The sequence below is a fragment of the Xenopus tropicalis genome, chromosome 5 (genome assembly GCF_000004195.4).
Source record: "Xenopus tropicalis strain Nigerian chromosome 5, UCB_Xtro_10.0, whole genome shotgun sequence".
In the NCBI taxonomy this organism is placed as follows: Eukaryota; Metazoa; Chordata; class Amphibia; order Anura; family Pipidae; genus Xenopus; species Xenopus tropicalis.
Genome location: NC_030681.2, coordinates 153,130,430 through 153,153,362, shown reverse-complemented (window position 1 = coordinate 153,153,362; position 22,933 = coordinate 153,130,430). Strand labels below are relative to the sequence as shown.

Here is a 22,933-nt window from a genome sequence, read left to right as displayed (position 1 = left end):
ACCAATGTACTGGGGGGCACTGCTCTTGGCACCAATGTACTAGGGGGGCACTGCTGCTGGGCACCAGTGTACTAGGGGGGCACTGCTCTTGGCACCAATGTACTAGGGGGGCACTGCTGCTGGGCACCAGTGTACTAGGGGGGCACTGCTGCTGGGCACCAATGTACTAGGGGGCACTGCTCTTGGCACCAATGTACTAGGGGGGCACTGCTGCTGGGCACCAGTGTACTAGGGGGGCACTGCTCTTGGCACCAATGTACTAGGGGGGCACTGCTGCTGGGCACCAATGTACTAGAGGGGCACTGCTCTTGGCACCAATGTACTAGGGGGGCACTGCTGCTGGGCACCAGTGTACTAGGGGGGCACTGCTCTTGGCACCAATGTACTAGGGGGGCACTGCTGCTGGGCACCAATGTACTAGGGGGGCACTGCTCTTGGCACCAATGTACTAGGGGGGCACTGCTGCTGGGCACCAATGTACTAGGGGGGCACTGCTCTTGGCACCAATGTACTAGGGGGGCACTGCTGCTGGGCACCAATGTACTAGGGGGGCACTGCTGCTGGGCACAGAGTTAAATTTTTTAACATTTTCTAATGGTGGTGTGCCTCGTGATTTTTTTCATGAAACAAGTGTGCCTTTGCCCAAAAAAAGGTTGAAAAACACTGCCTTAGACCAATTCGGCAGCTTATTGGCCCGTGTAGGGGCAGGAACAGGGGCCTGCCCAACCGACATGTGGCCTGAAATCGGCCAGATATCGATCGGGCAGGTTAAAAAATTTAGTCGGGTCAGGGACCGCATCGGCTTGTTGAATCGGTCCCCGAACCGGCTGCGCCTATCACTGGCATTTTAATTAACGACCGAATTAGCCTAAATTCACCCGATATCGCCCACCCATAGGTGGGGGATATCGGGAGAAGATCCACTCACTTGGCGACCTCGCCAAGCAAGCGGATCTTAACGTGTATGGCCACCTTAAAGGGACAGTAACACCAAAAAATGAAAGTGTATAAAGGTAATTACTATATAATGTAATGCTGCCCTGCACTGGTACAACTGGGGTGTTTTCCTCAGAAAGACTACTATAGTTTATATAAACAAAGTTTCTGTGTAGCCCCGGGGGCAGCCATTTACAGCCGAAAAGGCACAGGTTACACAGCATATAACAGATAAAACCCCATTATATTCTACAGAGCTTATCTGTTATCTGCTATGTAACCTGTGTCAGCTCATTTATATAAACTATAGTAGCGTTTCTGTTGCAAATGTACCAGTTTTACCAGCACAGGGCAACTGTACATTATATTTTAATTACTTTAAAACACTTTCATTTTTTGGTGTTACTGTTGCTTTAAGTAGAACAGGACATAGGACAGTAGACAGTTTAAAAAAAAGTTTTCGTCCAAATAGGAGACAGCTCATAGGCCCCAGCCATGGTTCATTTGGTCCTAAATGAATTGTGTGTTTTCATAGGGAAATGGCTATTTCATATTTCAGAGCTTTCTGGATAACAGAACCTGTACCTATACATAAATGACATTATTAACCCTCCCAGAAAGCAGCAACAGCCTTTGTCTGGCCAAAATGTTTGGCTTTGGCCGTGCAAATCTGGCTCTGCCACCCCCATCCACTTACTGAGTTGGTCCCCAAGATCTGTAGATTTGGCTTTTCTGATTCCAACAGTTTGGCCACCATCTTCAGAAAGCTCTCCACAAACAGGTTGATGCTCTGGCAGTGACAGGCCATGAGAAGCTGGTCCAGCGCTTCCATAGCAATGCAGACATAACTGCAAGACAGACAGATGGAGACACATTAGGCTTTGTAATAGGGAAAGCAAACTGCCACATGGTGCAACTGCCACCATTTTGATTGGCTGGGCAGGATGGTATCTGCTGATCTCAACATGGTGCAAGTCATGGGGGAATTCTGGGTCATTTAATTCCTTTAGCATCCTCTGGAGAAACAAAGATTACCTATCCAATGTATGAAACCCACTTATTGTACAGCGCTGCGGGATATGTTGGCGCTTTATAAATAAATCTTAATAATAATACTAATATCCCTATGATATATTAAGTATGTGTAGTTGGCGTTTAGGAATAAAGCATTTTCCTTTTCTTTCCTCAGCTTGGGGAAACCCATGATAATGATCCATACAACATGGAATGATTATGGGATGGGCAAAGAACTAGTGAGCCCTAAATGCTTGGGTTTGGGGGGAATTAACTGCAATCTCTATTTATCTAACTCAGCCCTGTGGCCATTATCCATTCCCGCTGATTCTGCAGGGATATCATTGCTCTCCAACAAACTTCCAGCAATAAAAAGCAACGCCACAAAGGAAAGTGCTGCATATCCTTCTATACATAAGGAGCCTTTTATATCCACTGTGGGCTACAGATAAACAAAAATATTTTCAAGGGGAAGTTTACCTGTTAAATAACTTAGTTACAGTTGGACATGTTTTATCATAGGTTTTTCATTTTTTCCCATTGTTATCAGTTACTTGCTTTCCTAATTTTCTCTGTTTGCTAGGGCAACTAAATAGCATTATAAATCCCAAATAGGTAAGCTGCAGAATAATACAAACGGCAAAAAGTACAAATAGATTAAAAAAAACTCACTACATCATAATAAAAGTTCATTTTAGGCCGAATTTCTCTATTAATGGAATGATGATGAGAGAGGGTAGTTGTCACAGTAATTAAGACAGGGGAGAATGAGAGACATAATAAGGAGCTGAATAAATGGGTGTATTATTGTGATGCTGCCAAGGACAGAGTTGGGGGGTTGTTGTTGTGAATTAGGGGCTTGGGGAACAAGGTGCATGGGGTGTGGCTGAGAGCCAGCAATAGAGCTGTGTTACTGGGGCTGATTTTGGGGCCACAATGAGTTATAGAATGGCCATAGAGAGATAGATATCATCTGCAAGATGATATTGTAAGATAAATGATATACAAGGACCCCATCACTGTTCAGTATTGCAACTATATCGCCCTTTTAAGACAGTATTGATGCCCAGCAACACAACCCAATGATATGCTGGAGCAGAGTAAGCTATGGGAAATCCCATTGTGCATATATTTTGAACATTACACACTGTATCATTAGTTTTACACATGTGTTTTACTTTCCCTTATCTGTAGAACCTAAAATATACTAATATACTGCACCAATATACTAATATCCTGCACCAATATACTAATATACCGCACTAATATACTATTATACTGCACTAATATACTGCACCAATATACTAATATACTGCACCAATATACTAATATACTGCACCAATATACTAATATACTGCACCAATATACTAATATACCGCACCAATATACTAATATACCGCACTAATATACTAATATACCGCACCAATATACTAATATACCGCACCAATATACTAATATACCGCACCAATATACTAATATACCGCACCAATATACTAATATACCGCACCAATATACTAATATACCGCACCAATATACTAATATACTGCACCAATATACTAATATACTGCACCAATATACTAATATACTGCACCAATATACTAATATACTGCACTAATATATCAATATACTGCACTAATAGACTCCTTGCACTGGTTGTGGTATGTACATACCCCACTCACATCTGTGCCTGCCCCAGTAATATGTAACCTCTCAGCTCAGCCCATCTGTCCCCTTGCCTCTCCGGCATATTAAACCCGGCCCTGGAATCTGCTGCACGTGTTACTGATTCCCTCTTATAATCTACATAGTGACTCCCTGCACCTACCTACCTACCTACCTCCACTTCCCATTTGTCAGATGAGTTCTCCCATAATGATCCTCAGTTAATATGTTCAGTAGGACATTCCTTCTTCTCTCAAACATTGTTACTGTGCAAAAAGATACCTTCTACCCACACTCCTACCTCCCCCAATCATCCTAGGGTACTAAGAAGACACACACCTACCTACACACCCACATCTCTCATTAAATTAGCCAGAAGTAGGGCCCATGCTCTTAGCCAGAAGTAGGGCCCTTGCTGTTAGCCAGAAGTAGGGCCCGTGCTCTTAGCCAGAAGTAGGGCCCGTGCTCTTAGCCAGAAGTAGGGCCCGTGCTCTTAGCCAGAAGTAGGGCCCGTGCTCTTAGCCAGAAGTAGGGCCCGTGCTCTTAGCCAGAAGTAGGGCCCGTGCTCTTAGCCAGAAGTAGGGCCCGTGCTCCAGGGCCTGTTAGCCAGAAGTAGGGCCCTTGCTGTTAGCCAGAAGTAGGGCCCGTGCTGTTAGCCAGAAGTAGGGCCCGTGCTCTTAGCCAGAAGTAGGGCCCGTGCTGTTAGCCAGAAGTAGGGCCCGTGCTCTTAGCCAGAAGTAGGGCCCGTGCTCTTAGCCAGAAGTAGGGCCCGTGCTCTTAGCCAGAAGTAGGGCCCGTGCTGTTAGCCAGAAGTAGGGCCCGTGCTCTTAGCCAGAAGTAGGGCCCGTGCTGTTAGCCAGAAGTAGGGCCCGTGCTCTTAGCCAGAAGTAGGGCCCGTGCTCTTAGCCAGAAGTAGGGCCCGTGCTCTTAGCCAGAAGTAGGGCCCGTGCTGTTAGCCAGAAGTAGGGCCCGTGCTGTTAGCCAGAAGTAGGGCCCGTGCTGTTAGCCAGAAGTAGGGCCCGTGCTGTTAGCCAGAAGTAGGGCCCGTGCTGTTAGCCAGAAGTAGGGCCCGTGCTGTTAGCCAGAAGTAGGGCCCGTGCTGTTAGCCAGAAGTAGGGCCCGTGCTCTTAGCCAGAAGTAGGGCCCGTGCTGTTAGCCAGAAGTAGGGCCCGTGCTCTTAGCCAGAAGTAGGGCCCGTGCTGTTAGCCAGAAGTAGGGCCCGTGCTGTTAGCCAGAAGTAGGGCCCGTGCACTTAGCCAGAAGTAGGGCCCGTGCTGTTAGCCAGAAGTAGGGCCCGTGCTCTTAGCCAGAAGTAGGGCCCGTGCTGTTAGCCAGAAGTAGGGCCCGTGCTCTTAGCCAGAAGTAGGGCCCGTGCTGTTTGCCAGAAGTAGGGCCCGTGCTGTTAGCCAGAAGTAGGGCCCGTGCTGTTAGCCAGAAGTAGGGCCCGTGCTGTTAGCCAGAAGTAGGGCCCGTGCTGTTAGCCAGAAGTAGGGCCCGTGCTGTTAGCCAGAAGTAGGGCCCGTGCTGTTAGCCAGAAGTAGGGCCCGTGCTCTTAGCCAGAAGTAGGGCCCGTGCTGTTAGCCAGAAGTAGGGCCCGTGCTGTTAGCCAGAAGTAGGGCCCGTGCTCTTAGCCAGAAGTAGGGCCCGTGCTGTTAGCCAGAAGTAGGGCCCGTGCTCTTAGCCAGAAGTAGGGCCCGTGCTGTTAGCCAGAAGTAGGGCCCGTGCTGTTAGCCAGAAGTAGGGCCCGTGCACTTAGCCAGAAGTAGGGCCCGTGCTGTTAGCCAGAAGTAGGGCCCGTGCTCTTAGCCAGAAGTAGGGCCCGTGCTGTTAGCCAGAAGTAGGGCCCGTGCTCTTAGCCAGAAGTAGGGCCCGTGCTGTTTGCCAGAAGTAGGGCCCGTGCTGTTTGCCAGAAGTAGGGCCCGTGCTGTTTGCCAGAAGTAGGGCCCGTGCTGTTAGCCAGAAGTAGGGCCCGTGCTGTTTGCCAGAAGTAGGGCCCGTGCTGTTTGCCAGAAGTAGGGCCCGTGCTCTTAGCCAGAAGTAGGGCCCGTGCTGTTTGCCAGAAGTAGGGCCCGTGCTCTTAGCCAGAAGTAGGGCCCGTGCTGTTAGCCAGAAGTAGGGCCCGTGCTGTTAGCCAGAAGTAGGGCCCGTGCTGTTAGCCAGAAGTAGGGCCCGTGCTCTTAGCCAGAAGTAGGGCCCGTGCTCTTAGCCAGAAGTAGGGCCCGTGCTCTTAGCCAGAAGTAGGGCCCGTGCTCTTAGCCAGAAGTAGGGCCCGTGCTCTTAGCCAGAAGTAGGGCCCGTGCTCTTAGCCAGAAGTAGGGCCCGTGCTCTTAGCCAGAAGTAGGGCCCGTGCTCTTAGCCAGAAGTAGGACCCGTGCTCTTAGCCAGAAGTAGGGCCCGTGCTCTTAGCCAGAAGTAGGGCCCGTGCTCTTAGCCAGAAGTAGGGCCCCTGCTCTTAGCCAGAAGTAGGGCCCGTGCTCTTAGCCAGAAGTAGGGCCCGTGCTCTTAGCCAGAAGTAGGGCCCGTGCTCTTAGCCAGAAGTAGGACCCGTGCTCTTAGCCAGAAGTAGGGCCCGTGATCTTAGCCAGAAGTAGGGCCCGTGCTCTTAGCCAGAAGTAGGGCCCGTGCTGTTAGCCAGAAGTAGGGCCCGTGCTCTTAGCCAGAAGTAGGGCCCGTGCTCTTAGCCAGAAGTAGGGCCCGTGCTCTTAGCCAGAAGTAGGGCCCGTGATCTTAGCCAGAAGTAGGGCCCGTGCTCTTAGCCAGAAGTAGGGCCCGTGCTGTTAGCCAGAAGTAGGGCCCGTGCTGTTAGCCAGAAGTAGGGCCCGTGCTGTTAGCCAGAAGTAGGGCCCGTGCTCTTAGCCAGAAGTAGGGCCCGTGCTCTTAGCCAGAAGTAGGGCCCGTGCTCTTAGCCAGAAGTAGGGCCCGTGCTGTTAGCCAGAAGTAGGGCCCGTGCTGTTAGCCAGAAGTAGGGCCCGTGCTGTTAGCCAGAAGTAGGGCCCGTGCTGTTAGCCAGAAGTAGGGCCCGTGCTCTTAGCCAGAAGTAGGGCCCGTGCTCTTAGCCAGAAGTAGGGCCCGTGCTCTTAGCCAGAAGTAGGGCCCGTGCTGTTAGCCAGAAGTAGGGCCCGTGCTGTTAGCCAGAAGTAGGGCCCGTGCTCTTAGCCAGAAGTAGGGCCCGTGCTCTTAGCCAGAAGTAGGGCCCGTGCTCTTAGCCAGAAGTAGGGCCCGTGCTCTTAGCCAGAAGTAGGGCCCGTGCTCTTAGCCAGAAGTAGGGCCCGTGCTCTTAGCCAGAAGTAGGGCCCGTGCTCTTAGCCAGAAGTAGGGCCCGTGCTGTTAGCCAGAAGTAGGGCCCGTGCTCTTAGCCAGAAGTTGGGCCCGTGCTGTTAGCCAGAAGTAGGGCCCGTGCTCTTAGCCAGAAGTAGGGCCCGTGCTCTTAGCCAGAAGTAGGGCCCGTGCTCTTAGCCAGATATCATCTAATTTCCAAAGAAAATGAAGCCTTTTTTAAGAGAGAAAGTGAACGAGAGAATGGCTCCAACTAATTCATCAGATCCTGCGGGAACGGCAGAAGGAGCTGCAATGCAGGAAAGCTGCCAAGTCGCAGCCGGTGGGAATGTAGCACAGCGTAACCTTCCTCTGCATCCTTATCCGCCTGCGGGTGGGACACCGGCACCCTGTGTAACAGTTACCTGCACCCGCAAGTCATCTTCCCCCGTCCTCTGCGTGGGCCCCGAGCGAGAAGAGGGTCAGCTCTGTCGGCAGCGGCAGCGAGCGATGGGCATTGGCTTCTCCCCCGAGCAATGGATGCAAATGGCTGAGCAAGGGGATCAGCTATTCCCTCTCACTGGGCTCCGGCGAGGAACAGATGTGCCCAGCGAGCACAAAGCAGCCACCTAATCCGCAATCCTGAGAGCATTAGCCCTGCAAATGGGCTGCACATCTGACACCGACGGGATATTCCGGCTTTACCGGGGGCTGAAAGCACTAACCCCCCAGAAATTAGATTTGGATAAAGTTGCCCTTTAGAGCATATTTGTGTGTGTTTGGGAGGGGGTCCTAGCGATGTATTTAAAGGGCCACTATACCTACAATCTAATTCTATACTACACCCCCAGAATGAATACGTAACCAACAGACAGTTTATATTATGTTAAGTGACCTTGGAATATATATATCAGTAAATATTGCCCTTTTATATCCTTTCCCTTGAGCCGCCATTTAGTGATGGGCTGTGTGCTCCCTCAGAGATACGCTGACAGGAAGTGATGCAGCTCTAACTGTAACAGGAAGTAGTGTGGGAGCAAAAGGCAACAGAGCTCCAGGTTTTGCACAGAAAGATACCATATAATTATGCCATCATATGGAGATCATAAAATTATCCTAGCATAGGTATTTCCCTGTACTAAGCACAATTCAGCAGGAACAGCCCCCTAAGTTTGCTCATAGCCTGTACAGAGAGATACCATAAAACTATGGCACATAGGGATTCCCCTGTACTAAGCACAATTCAGCAGGAACAGCCCCCTAAGTTTGCTCATAGCCTGTACAGAGAGATACCATAAAACTATGGCACATAGGGATTCCCCTGTACTAAGCACAATTCAGCAGGAACAGCCCCCTTAGTTTGCTCATAGCCTGTACAGAGAGATACCATAAAACTATGGCACATAGGGATTCCCCTGCACTAAGCACAATTCAGCAGGAACAGCCCCCTAAGTTTGCCCATAGCCTGTACAGAGAGACCATAAAACTATGGCAGCATAGGGATTCCCCTGTACTAAGCACAATTCAGCAGGAACAGCCCCCTAAGTTTGCTCATGGCCTGTACAGAGAGATACCATAAAACTATGGCACATAGGGATTTGCCTGTACTAAGCACAATTAAGCAGGAACAGCCCCCTAAGTTTGCTCATAGCCTGTACAGAGAGATACCATAAAACTATGGCACATAGGGATTTGCCTGTACTAAGCACAATTAAGCAGGAACAGCCCCCTAAGTTTGCTCATAGCCTGTACAGAGAGATACCATAAAACTATGGCAGCATAGGAATTCCCCTGTACTAAGCACAATTCAGCAGGAACAGCCCCCTAAGTTTGCTCATAGCCTGTACAGAGAGATACCATAAAACTATGGCAGCATAGGGATTCCCCTGTACTAAGCACAATTCAGCAGGAACAGCCCCCTAAGTTTGCTCATAGCCTGTACAGAGAGATACCATAAAACTATGGCAGCATAGGGATTCCCCTGTACTAAGCACAATTCAGCAGGAACAGCCCCCTAAGTTTGCTCATAGCCTGTACAGAGAGATACCATAAAACTATGGCACATAGGGATTCCCCTGTACTAAGCACAATTCAGAGATAGATACTGATTGGACAAGGTGGGGACTGTAGCACAAGATGGAGAATGTAGAGGAAGATGGAGACAGTAGGGTAAGACAGAGAGGCAGTATGGGAAGATAAGAGACAGCAGGGGAACATGAAAACAGTAGAGCAAAATTGGGAAAGTATGGTAAGATGCAGTTAGTAGAACTACATGGGGACATTAGAGCTTTAAGGCAAGAGACCGTAGAACAAGATCGAACCAGTAGAAAAACATGGGGACAGTAGAGCAAGATGTGCACAGTATCATGGGATGGTGACAGTAGGACAAAATGGAGACAGTAGAGCAACATGGAGACAGTAGGGCAAGATGGAGACAGTAGGGCAGGATGGAGACAGTAGGGCAAGATGGAGACAGTAGGGCAGGATGGAGACAGTAGGACAAGATGGAGACAGTAGGGCAAGATGGAGACAGTACAGCAAGATGGAGACAGTAGGGCAAGATGGAGACAGTAGGGCAAGATGGAGACAGTAGGGCAAGATGGAGACTGTAGGACAAAATGGGGACTGTAGGGCGAGATAGAGACAGTAGGGCAAGATGGATGTAGGGTACTATGGAGACAGTAGGACAAGATGGAGACAGCAGGGCAAGATGGGGACAGTAGGGCAAGATGGAGACAGTACAGCAAGATGGAGACAGTAGGGCAAGATGGAGACAGTAGGGCAAGATGGAGACCGTACAGCAAGATGGAGACAGTAGGGCAAGATGGAGACCGTACAGCAAGATGGAGACAGTAGGGCAAGATGGAGACAGTAGGGCAAGATGGAGACCGTACAGCAAGATGGAGACAGTAGGGCAAGATGGAGACAGTAGGGTAAGATGGAGACAGTAGGACAAGATGGAGACAGTAGGGCAAGATGGAGACAGTAGGGCAAGATGGAGACAGTAGGACAAAATGGGGACTGTAGGGCGAGATAGAGACAGTAGGGCAAGATGGATGTAGGGTACTATGGAGACAGTAGGACAAGATGGAGACAGCAGGGCAAGATGGGGACAGTAGGGCAAGATGGAGACAGTACAGCAAGATGGAGACAGTAGGGCAAGATGGAGACAGTAGGGCAAGATGGAGACCGTACAGCAAGATGGAGACAGTAGGGCAAGATGGAGACCGTACAGCAAGATGGAGACAGTAGGGCAAGATGGAGACAGTAGGGCAAGATGGAGACCGTACAGCAAGATGGAGACAGTAGGGCAAGATGGAGACAGTAGGGTAAGATGGAGACAGTAGGACAAGATGGAGACAGTAGGGCAAGATGGAGACAGTAGGGCAAGATGGAGACAGTAGGGCAAGATGGAGACAGTAGGGCAAGATGGAGACAGTAGGGCAAGATGGAGACAGTAGGGCAAGATGGAGACAGTAGGGCAAGATGGAGACAGTAGGGCAAGATGGAGACAGTAGGATGAGATAGCAAAAATATGGAAAGATGGCACCAGAAACAACCCTAAATCTTTCAGTGAATGTATTTGTGGTACAACAAAGGCCGAAGGGGCCGAATACTGGAACAGTAAGTGACGGGGCTCCTAGCAGAATGACTGCAGCCTGTGAGCTAAATCTCTGCCAGTAGATTAGACAATTCCATTGAGACATCTGGCCTTTGTGTCAGGGGCCCCTGCAATATCTCATGTAATTGATGGGACAAGGTAAAAGCTTTTAAGTGTAATTACTTATTATTAGTCCCACTGCTGAGTCGCTTCACTTTTCTCCGCCCTGACATTTTGCCAAAAGATCAGATTTTAAAGGCCACGTTTATTCATTCAACTCCCAATGCTGGGGCCTGGCAGCTCCGCATGTTCCTAAGGTAAATGAGGGCAAAGGATTTCTACTAATTATATACTTACCCATAACGATGTCGGGCTACGTCCCTGCTCAGCCTCTCGGAGAGGTAGGACCCAATCCGGTCCAGTTTCTCTGGGGCCGAGAGCGCGTAGAAGGTCAGCTTCTCCATGTTTGCTTTCACCAGACCATCCTGTGAGGGAGAGATTAGTGGAACTCTTCATGGGGACGTTCACTTTAAGTACAGGTATAGGATCCGTTATTTGGAAACCCATTATCCAGAAAGTTCCGAATTACGGAAAGGCCATCTCCCATAGACTCCATCATAAGCAAATAATTCTAATTTTTAAAAATGATTCCTTTTTCTCTGTAATAATAAAACAGTACCTGTACTTGATCCCAACTAAGATATAAATACCCCTTATTGGGGGCAGAACAGCCCTATTGGGTTTATTTAATGGTTAAATGATTCCCTTTTCTCTGTAATAATAAAACAGTACCTGTACTTGATCCCAACTAAGATATAATTACCCCTTATTGGGGGCAGAACAGCCCTATTGGGTTTATTTCATGGTTAAATGATTCCCTTTTCTCTGTAATAATAAAACAGTACCTGTACTTGATCCCAACTAAGATATAATTACCCCTTATTGGGGGCAGAACAGCCCTATTGGGTTTATTTAATGGTTAAATGATTCCCTTTTCTCTGTAATAATAAAACAGTACCTGTACTTGATCCCAACTAAGATATAATTGCCCCTTATTGGGGCAGAACAGTCCTATTGGGTTTATTTCATGGTTAAATGATTCCCTTTTCTCTGTAATAATAAAACAGTACCTGTACTTGATCCCAACTAAGATATAATTACCCCTTATTGGGGGCAGAACAGCCCTATTGGGTTTATTTAATGGTTAAATGATTCCCTTTTCTCTGTAATAATAAAACAGTACCTGTACTTGATCCCAACTAAGATATAATTACCCCTTATTGGGGCAGAACAGTCCTATTGGGTTTATTTCATGGTTAAATGATTCCCTTTTCTCTGTAATAATAAAACAGTACCTGTACTTGATCCCAACTAAGATATAATTACCCCTTATTGGGGGCAGAACAGCCCTATTGGGTTTATTTAATGGTTAAATGATTCCCTTTTCTCTGTAATAATAAAACAGTACCTGTACTTGATCCCAACTAAGATATAATTACCCCTTATTGGGGCAGAACAGCCCTATTGGGTTTATTTAATGGTTAAATGATTCCCTTTTCTCTGTAATAATAAAACAGTACCTGTACTTGATCCCAACTAAGATATAATTACCCCTTATTGGGGCAGAACAGCCCTATTGGGTTTATTTAATGGTTAAATGATTCCCTTTTCTCTGTAATAATAAAACAGTACCTGTACTTGATCCCAACTAAGATATAATTACCCCTTATTGGGGGCAGAACAGCCCTATTGGGTTTATTTAATGGTTAAATGATTCCCTTTTCTCTGTAATAATAAAACAGTACCTGTACTTGATCCCAACTAAGATATAATTACCCCTTATTGGGGCAGAACAGCCCTATTGGGTTTATTTAATAGTTAAATGATTCCCTTTTCTCTGTAATAATAAAACAGTACCTGTACTTGATCCCAACTAAGATATAATTACCCCTTATTGGGGGCAGAACAGCCCTATTGGGTTTAATTAGCAACACTTGCTGCCTATGTCAGAAGGTTGTAGAGTTTAGAGAGTAAAGGAATATTTATTGTATGATCAGCCCTCAATGGTTTATGGTTTATGCTTTTTATATTCACTGACATTTTGTTTTCCTTTTAGCCTTTTAAATAAGGTTTAAATAATTTTTTAGTAGACTTAAGGTATGGAGATCCAAATTACAGAAAGATCCCTTATCTGGAAAGCCCCAGGTCACGAGCATTCTGGATAATAGGTGTATAATGTTATCTGGTTGTCAGGGTACCACTTAGCCTAGCAACCATTAGTGGTTAGAATGGCAGGCTGATTGCCTGCAGATGTGTATCCAGCAACTAGATGGCATTTAACATTAATTATAAGGTGAATTTCCCCTTTAAATACCAGGCAAGTGGAATAAATGTGGAATGGGGCAAGTATCCAACAAGCACCATTTTGAGGACATGGTGTACAGGCTGAGGGCTCACAAATCCACTAGAGGGCCCCATTCAGGTTGGACTCCAGTCGGACAGCCCTGGCCCAATGTATTTAAAGACAAATCGTCTCCGGAGTGATGGCATTTATAAAGAAAAATGCTGGATAAGTACCCGGTGCCAGGCAGCTGACAGGGGGCATTACTGAGACCCCAGAGGTGTTGGTATCTCTCTCCCCCTATTGCCCGAGATGTAATGTGATTACAGGCAGGAACTATTAATTCCTATCATGTGTCGGATACACGTGAGGCTTTAATTGGGGGCGTTTTGCATGGAGCTTCTACTGCTGAACTGTTAAGCGACAACTCCCAGCCCCCTTAGATGCTTTAAAGTCTTGATCTGACTCTTTTGAGTGGTGGAAACACTCCCTATAGGGAATTTTCGATTACCCTGTGTAAGCAATATGGCAATAATATGGGTATGAAGATGGGTAAAGAATGCCCTGGGGGTAAAAATGGAGCAATGTGCCACCCAGCACTTGGTGCCGTATTGTGGATGAGACTAAAGTTCTGTAATTAAATATTATAGTTTATTCTGTGTAAATAAAAGGCTTTTTCTCAGGGTGGCAGTGCCCATCTAGCAATATGTATAGGGAAGTCTTACCTCGGAATCTTCCGGAAAAATATTATCAACCAATCTCTTGTAACGAGGCCGTAGCGCCCCACAGCAGCAACAGATCCCTGAAATACATAGAAATACTATTACATAAGGGATGGGCAACCTACAGCCATAATACTGGGTGCAAATAGGGGTGACTGCAAAGGGTTATGAACATAGTGGGGATCAGCAGAAAAACAGGACAAGATGGAGACAGTTGGCCAAAATGGGGACAGTAGAGCAAGATGGGGACAGTAGGGCAAGATGGAGACAGTAGGGCAAGATGGAGACAGTAGGGCAAGATGGAGACAGTAGGGCAAGATGGAAACAGTAGGGCAAGATGGAGACAGTAGGGCAAGATGGAGACAGTAGGGCAAGATGGAGACAGTAGGGCAAGATGGGGACAGTAGGGCAAGATGGAGACAGTAGGGCAAGATGGGGACAGTAAGGCAAGATGGAGACAGTAGGGCAAGATGGAGACAGTAGGGCAAGATGGAGACAGTAAGATGAGATGGAGACAGTAGGGCAAGATGGAGATAGTAAGGCAAGATGGTGACAGTAGAGCAAGATGGAGACAGTAGGGCAAGATGGAGACAGTAGGGCAAGATGGAGACAGTACGGCAAGATGGAGACAGTAGGGCAAGATGGCGACAGTAGGGCAAGATGGAGACAGTAGGGCAAGATGGAGACAGTAGGGCAAGATGGCGACAGTAGGGCAAGATGGCGACAGTAGGGCAAGATGGAGACAGTAGGACAAGATGGAGACAGTACGGCAAGATGGAGACAGTAGGGCAAGATGGACATAGAAGGCCAAGATGGCGACAGTAGGGCAAGATGGCGACAGTAGGGCAAGATGGAGACAGTACAGCAAGATGGAGACAGTAGGGCAAGATGGAGACAGTAGGGCAAGATGGAGACAGTACAGCAAGATGGAGACAGTAGGGCAAGATGGAGACAGTAGGGCAAGATGGAGACAGTAGGGCAAGATGGAGACAGTAGGACAAGATGGAGACAGTAAGATGAGATGGAGACAGTAGGACAGGATGGAGACAGTAGGGCAAGATGGAGACAGTAGGGCAAGATGGAGACAGTAGGGCAAGATGGAGACAGTAGGACAGGATGGAGACAGTAGGGCAAGATGGAGACAGTAGGGCACGATTGAATCGGTAGGGTAAGATATAACAAGTAGTACTAGATGGAGACAGTAGGGTAGAATGGAGACAGTTGGACTAAATTAAGACAGTAGAGGAAGAAAGAGACAGTGTGACTAGATGGGGATGTGCAATATGGAAACAGTAGGGGAGAATGGCGACAGTAAAAATAAATGAAGACAGTCGGACTAGATGAAGTCAGTAGGGCAACTCCTATCACCCCCGACAGTCAAGAAGCTGGCACTGTCTCTTCATAATAACAGACAGACTATATAAAGCGGAACGGTTGCCTGTGTGAGCTGATAACAAATGCACCAGAGGCAGGAATCATGCTTCGCTGCTTGGTGAAATTAAATACACATCCGTACTATTGGCCAGCAAGCAGCCGGCTGTAATGCAGAGTCAAGTAAAGTGCCTCATCACTATTTCGTTCTAAACCTAATTAATTGCATGAAATTACAACAGCGTGATATTCCTGTCAAGCAATTATTCTCAATAAAAGAGACCAGAGCCTGTTTCGTTTAAGGAAAATACACCCTGCTTTATGGCTGAGATTCTAGCTATCTGTATAACAGAGCATTCTGTCACAGTGGCACAGATCCTATCTGATCCCCCCCATTGTAAGCAGCAGTCCTGCCCTGCTTTATGGCTGAGATTCTAGCTATCTGTATAACAGAGCATTCTGTCACAGTGGCACAGATCCTATCTGATCCCCCCATTGTAAGCAGCAGTCCTGCCCTGCTTTATGGCTGAGATTCTAGCTATCTGTATAACAGAGCATTCTGTCACAGTGGCACAGATCCTATCTGATCCCCCCCCCCCCCCCCCCCCCATTGTAAGCAGCAGTCCTGCCCTGCTTTATGGCTGAGATTCTAGCTATCTGTATAACAGAGCATTCTGTCACAGTGGCACAGATCCTATCTGATCCCCCACCCCCATTGTAAGCAGCAGTCCTGCCCTGCTTTATGGCTGAGATTCTAGCTATCTGTATAACAGAGCATTCTGTCACAGTGGCACAGATCCTATCTGATCCCCCCATTGTAAGCAGCAGTCCTGCCCTGCTTTATGGCTGAGATTCTAGCTATCTGTATAACAGAGCATTCTGTCACAGTGGCACAGATCCTATCTGATCCCCCCCATTGTAAGCAGCAGTCCTGCCCTGCTTTATGGCTGAGATTCTAGCTATCTGTATAACAGAGCATTCTGTCACAGTGGCACAGATCCTATCTGATCCCCCCATTGTAAGCAGCAGTCCTGCCCTGCTTTATGGCTGAGATTCTAGCTATCTGTATAACAGAGCATTCTGTCACAGTGGCACAGATCCTATCTGATCCCCCCATTGTAAGCAGCAGTCCTGCCCTGCTTTATGGCTGAGATTCTAGCTATCTGTATAACAGAGCATTCTGTCACAGTGGCACAGATCCTATCTGATCCCCCCCCCCCCCCCCCCCCATTGTAAGCAGCAGTCCTGCCCTGCTTTATGGCTGAGATTCTAGCTATCTGTATAACAGAGCATTCTGTCACAGTGGCACAGATCCTATCTGATCCCCCCCATTGTAAGCAGCAGTCCTGCCCTGCTTTATGGCTGAGATTCTAGCTATCTGTATAACAGAGCATTCTGTCACAGTGGCACAGATCCTATCTGATCCCCCCCATTGTAAGCAGCAGTCCTGCCCTGCTTTATGGCTGAGATTCTAGCTATCTGTATAACAGAGCATTCTGTCACAGTGGCACAGATCCTATCTGATCCCCCCCCATTGTAAGCAGCAGTCCTGTCCTGCTTTATGGCTGAGATTCTAGCTATCTGTATAACAGAGCATTCTGTCACAGTGGCACAGATCCTATCTGATCCCCCCATTGTAAGCAGCAGTCCTGCCCTGCTTTATGGCTGAGATACATTTGGTATAATCAGTACTGATGGACCTAGTGAAATATTCCTACACTGACAGGCAGACCCAGGTGATTGGCTGATAGTGTTGGGATGACGCCTCCCCTTCCCCTTGCCTGATTACACACAATTGTACCAGTAATTACATAGGGACACAGAGAGGCGCTGAGCCAATTTCTCGGCAGATGTTCCTCTTGGTTATAAAGGCACGAGAGCTGGGGATTCAGTTACATCTGCTGAAATGACTTCCCCTCTAGTCAGTTATTCCTCTGCCTCCTTCCACATAGAATACATTGAATAGAATGAATTTAAACACCAACATTGCCCAGGGATTTATTTAAAGGGACACTGCCATGATATTTATGGGGCACTTTGTATCTCTAAATGACACTGTTACACAGCAAATAATTCCCTCTGCCATTTAACCTTTTATTCTTGTACCAACAAATGTATTTGTAGCTGTAATATTGGTGTGTAGGCGCCATCTCAGTGCCTTGTGCCTGAGTCTGAGCTTTCAGCCAGCGCTACACATTAGAACTGCTTTCAGCTAACCTATTGTTTCTCCTACTCCCATGTAACTGGAGGAGTCCCAAGCCGGACTTGGATTTCTTACTATTGAGTGCTATTCTGATACCTACTGGGAGCTGCTATCTTGCTCCCTTCCCATTGTTCTGCTGATTGGCTGCTGGGGGTGAGGGGGGGGGGATATCACTCCAACTTGCAGCGCAGCAGTAAAGTGTGCCTGAGTCTGAACTTTCAGAAGGAGCCAGCGCTACACATTATAACTGCTTTCAGCTAACCTATTGTTTTTCCTACTCCCATGTAACTGGAGGAGTCCCAAGCCGGACTTGGATTTCTTACTATTGAGTGCTATTCTGATACCTACTGGGAGCTGCTATCTTGCTCCCTTCCCATTGTTCTGCTGATCGGCTGCTGGGGGTGAGGGGGGGATATCACTCCAACTTGCAGCGCAGCAGTAAAGTGTGCCTGAGTCTGAGCTTTCAGCCAGCGCTACACATTAGAACTGCTTTCAGCTAACCTATTGTTTCTCCTGCTCCCATGTAACTGGAGGAGTCCCAAGTCGGACTTGGATTTCTTACTATTGAGTGCTGGGGAAGCTCTATTAACTGATGGGTTTTGTAACAAACATTTTTTCCCATGACAGTGTTACTTTAAAGATAATTTTCTTATAATGTGTATATATATATATATATATATATATATATACAGGTCCTTTTCAAAAAATTAGCATATTGTGATAAAGTTCATTATTTTCTGTAATGTACTGATAAACATTAGACTTTCATATATTTTAGATTCATTACACACAACTGAAGTAGTTCAAGCCTTTTCTTGTTTTAATATTGATGATTGTGGCATACAGCTCATGAAAACCCAAAATTCCTATCTCAAAAAATTAGCATATCATGAAAAGGTTCTCTAAACGAGCTATTAACCTAATCATCTGAATCAACAAATTAACTCTAAAAACCTGCAAAAGATTCCTGAGGCTTTTAAAAACTCCCAGCCTGGTTCATTACTCAAAACCGCAATCATGGGTAAGACTGCCGACCTGACTGCTGTCCAGAAGGCCATCATTGACACCCTCAAGCAAGAGGGTAAGACACAGAAAGAAATTTCTGAACGAATAGGCTGTTCCCAGAGTGCTGTATCAAGGCACCTCAGTGGGAAGTCTGTGGGAAGGAAAAAGTGTGGCAGAAAACGCTGCACAACGAGAAGAGGTGACTGGGCCCTGAGGAAGATTGTGGAGAAGGACCGATTCCTGACCTTGGGGGACCTGCGGAAGCAGTGGACTGAGTCTGGAGTAGAAACATCCAGAGCCACCGTGTACAGGCGTGTGCAGGAAATGGGCTACAGGTGCCGCATTCCCCAGGTCAAGCCACTTTTGAACCAGAAACAGCGGCAGAAGCGCCTGACCTGGGCTACAGAGAAGCAGCACTGGACTGTTGCTCAGTGGTCCAAAGTATGTCATTCAGAAATCAAGGTGCCAGAGTCTGGAGGAAGACTGGGGAGAGGGAAATGCCAAAATGCCTGAAGTCCAGTGTCAAGTACCCACAGTCAGTGATGGTCTGGGGTGCCATGTCAGCTGCTGGTGTTGGTCCACTGTGTTTTATCAAGGGCAGGGTCAATGCAGCTAGCTATCAGGAGATTTTGGAGCACTTCATGCTTCCATCTGCTGAAAAGCTTTATGGAGATGAAGATTTCATTTTTCAGCACGACCTGGCACCTGCTCACAGTGCCAAAACCACTGGTAAATGGTTTACTGACCATGGTATTACTGTGCTCAATTGGCCTGCCAACTCTCCTGACCTGAACCCCATAGAGAATCTGTGGGATATTGTGAAGAGAAAGTTGAGAGACACAAGAGCCAACACTCTGGATGAGCTTAAGGCCGCTATTGAAGCATCCTGGGCCTCCATAACACCTGAGCAGTGCCACAGGCTGATTGCCTCCATGCCACGCCGCATTGAAGCAGTCATTTCTGCAAAAGGATTCCCGACCAAGTATTGAGTGCATAACTGAACATAATTATTTGAAGGTTGACTTTTTTTGTATTAAAAACACTTTTCTTTTATTGGGCGGATGAAATATGCTAATTTTTTGAGATAGGAATTTTGGGTTTTCATGAGCTGTATGCCACAATCATCAATATTAAAACAAGAAAAGGCTTGAACTACTTCAGTTGTGTGTAATGAATCTAAAATATATGAAAGTCTAATGTTTATCAGTACATTACAGAAAATAATGAACTTTATCACAATATGCGAATTTTTTGAAAAGGACCTGTATATATAGTGCATCACTCTCACGACTGCTGTTTAATCTGTACTACTGCTGAAGAATAGTTTATAGATTATTACCTGCAGTACCGCGCCCTGCCACTATCCCATTACTCCTATAGGGCACAGTGCCAGAAACATAGGGGTGTATGTGGATATTAAGTTTCCTTAATGGTGTTTGTCCCCATCTCTCAAAGGTCCCCCCCCGGACCCTGAACATCATAAAAAGGTCAGCGATATAATTTTACCAAGACGAGATCGTTATGAATCACAGAGACAAATATTGCAGTGATTATAGGCTAAACCCTACTAATTAACTCTAATTACTATATCATTCATTGCAACACACTGATGTACTTGGCTACTTTATCTATTGGATTTCCATGTATCTAAAGCCCCCAGGGAAATGGGACTGCGCTCGGCCCCCTCCGTCCCTGACATTTGGCCCAAAGGCTGTAATTCTATTTTGGGATCTGTCCCCTATAGGAGTGATTCATTGGCTGCGGTACCGGGGGTCCGGGGGGCCGAGCAGCGCCGAGGGAGTCCCTAACTCCAGGGGAGTAGATTACAGTGAAAGAATAATTACACCAGCAATTATTTATGCGCTCGTTACAGGGAATATTGTTTGCTTGTTTATGTTGTGACAGCTGAACCGCGGGCAGGTCAGAGCGCCCATCGGCCTGTAATGTATTACTATCATTTTAATAAGGGACAAAAGGCGAAGGACGCGGCGTCCCGGAGAAACACGTAACCTGAATATATTATTTCCTCTGACGCACAGATATAAACTCAGTTTGTTATTGGTGCAAACCGGGACTGGCAGGGGTAGGACATATCCTTGGGAGGTGCCATAGTGTTTCCCTTAGACGGTACAGTATGGGGGTACAGCTTATTGTGTGCCCAGAACATTCCTTCTCTGTATATTTGTATTTATACATATGGGTAGGGGGTGCCATAGTGTTTCCCTTAGACAGTACAGTATGGGGGTACAGCTTATTGTGTGCCCAGAACATTCCTTCTCTGTATATTTGTATTTATACATATGGGTAGGGGGTGCCATAGTGTTTCCCTTAGACAGTACGGTATGGGGGTACAGCTTATTGTGTGCCCAGAACATTCCTTCTCTGTATATTTGTATTTATACATATGGGTAGGGGGTGCCATAGTGTTTCCCTTAGACAGTACAGTATGGGGGTACAGCTTATTGTGTGCCCAGAACATTCCTTCTCTGTATATTTGTATTTATACATATGGCTAGGAGGTGCCATAGTGTTTCCCTTAGACAGTACAGTATGGGGGTACAGCTTATTGTGTGCCCAGAACATTCCTTCTCTGTATATTTGTATTTATACATATGGGTAGGGGGTGCCATAGTGTTTCCCTTAGACAGTACAGTATGGGGGTACAGCTTATTGTGTGCCCAGAACATTCCCTCTCTGTATATTTGTATTTATACATATGGGTTAGGGGGTGCCATAGTGTTTCCCTTAGACAGTACAGTATGGGGGTACAGCTTATTGTGTGCCCAGAACATTCCTTCTCTGTATATTTGTATTTATACATATGGGTAGGGGGTGCCATAGTGTTTCCCTTAGACAGTACAGTATGGGGGTACAGCTTATTGTGTGCCCAGAACATTCCTTCTCTGTATATTTGTATTTATACATATGGGTAGGGGTGCCATAGTGTTTCCCTTAGACAGTACAGTATGGGGGTACAGCTTATTGTGTGCCCAGAACATTCCCTCTCTGTATATTTGTATTTATACATATGGGTAGGGGGTGCCATAGTGTTTCCCTTAGACAGTACAGTATGGGGGTACAGCTTATTGTGTGCCCAGAACATTCCTTCTCTGTATATTTGTATTTATACATATGGGTAGGGGGTGCCATAGTGTTTCCCTTAGACAGTACAGTATGGGGGTACAGCTTATTGTGTGCCCAGAACATTCCTTCTCTGTATATTTGTATTTATACATATGGGTAGGGGGTGCCATAGTGTTTCCCTTAGACAGTACAGTATGGGGGTACAGCTTATTGTGTGCCCAGAACATTCCTTCTCTGTATATTTGTATTTATACATACGAGTAGGTGTACCTAATGGGCAGGCAGCATGGCCTTAGGATAATGAATAGAGAAATGGTATTGCTGTGTATTTTCATATAAAATCCAGGGAAATCCTCATTATGGGGGATTTATGGGGGGCAGCGGCAGAGCTCTGACCAGTAGGAGTTTAATAAGGGCTCTGTTTGTTGGAAATAGGGCACCGGGGGAATAAGGGGATTTGTTTCTGTGCCATCACATGGGGCCGGATCTTATTGTCTGTGAGATTATGTGCCGGGCAGGAACTCACACAACTAACTCATTGTTGGGGTGCTGAGCTGTGAGGGGCTTAAGCAACTTTCATATTCTGCAGAACTACAACTGCCAGCAGGCCTCATTAAACTCACAAGGAAACGAGACAGATGGACCTATCAGGTACTTCCTTATCCCAATGATAATAATGGGGTGTAAGGAATCATGGGTAAGGCCTCTGATTATAAATAATGTTATAGCCACTCCCCCCTCTGTACATTAAAGTGGGGAGAGCCTGGTTAGTACCTGTGAGTATATGGAATGAGTAACATAGTAAGTTGGGTTGAAAAAAGACATACGTCCATCACGTTCAACCCTAAAGTAGCACAGAGGAGTATATGTAATGAAAAGAGCCTGGTTAGTACCTATCAGTATATGGAATGAGTAGCACAGAGGAGTATAAGTAATGGGAAGACCCTGGTTAGTACCTGTGAGTATATGGAATGAGTAGCACAGAGGAGTATAAGTAATGGGAAGACCCTGGTTAGTACCTGTGAGTATATGGAATGAGTAGCACAGAGGAGTATAAGTAATGGGAAGACCCTGGTTAGTACCTGTGAGTATATGGAATGAGTAGCACAGAGGAGTATAAGTAATGGGAAGACCCTGGTTAGTACCTGTGAGTATATGGAATGAGTAGCACAGAGGAGTATAAGTAATGCGAAAACCATGCTTAGTACCTGTGAGTATATTAAATGAGTAGCACAGAGGAGTATAAGTAATGGGAAGAGCCTGGTTAGTACCTGTGAGTATATGGAATGAGTAGCACAGAGGAGTATAAGTAATGCGAAAACCATGGTTAGTACCTGTGAGTATATTAAATGAGTAGCACAGAGGAGTATAAGTAATGGGAAGAGCCTGGTTAGTACCTGTGAGTATATGGAATGAGTAGCACAGAGGAGTATAAGTAATGAGAAGAGCCTGGTTAGTACCTGGGAGTCTATGGAATGAGTAGCACAGAGGAGTATAAGTAATGAGAAGAGCCTGGTTAGTACCTGGGAGTCTATGGAATGAGTAGCACAGAGGAGTATAAGTAATGAGAAGAGCCTGGTTAGTACCTGGGAGTCTATGGAATGAGTAGCACAGAGGAGTATAAGTAATGCAAAGAACCTGGTTAGTACCTGTGAGTATATGGAATGAGTAGCACAGAGGAGTATAAGTAATGAGAAGAGCCTGGTTAGTACCTGTGAGTATATGGAATGAGTAGCACA

The 22,933-nt window shown here is 46.6% G+C and overlaps 1 protein-coding gene across 2 annotated transcripts in view; it reads right to left on the bottom strand.

Annotated features, from left to right (window-relative positions):
- Window positions 1-22,933, bottom strand: part of efr3b (EFR3 homolog B) — a 106,644-nt gene that overhangs the window by 36,591 nt on the left and 47,120 nt on the right. For both annotated transcript variants that reach the window (XR_004222861.1, XM_031903101.1), the window contains exons 2-4: window positions 13,535-13,611; window positions 10,826-10,953; window positions 1,634-1,784 (exon numbers count right to left, since the gene is read on the bottom strand). Coding sequence is in view for 1 of the 2 variants with exons in the window: in XM_031903101.1 (XP_031758961.1) it covers window positions 1,634-1,784; window positions 10,826-10,953; window positions 13,535-13,611 (356 nt within the window). In the remaining variant the exon portion in view is untranslated. The remainder of the gene's footprint in view (window positions 1-1,633; window positions 1,785-10,825; window positions 10,954-13,534; window positions 13,612-22,933) is intronic.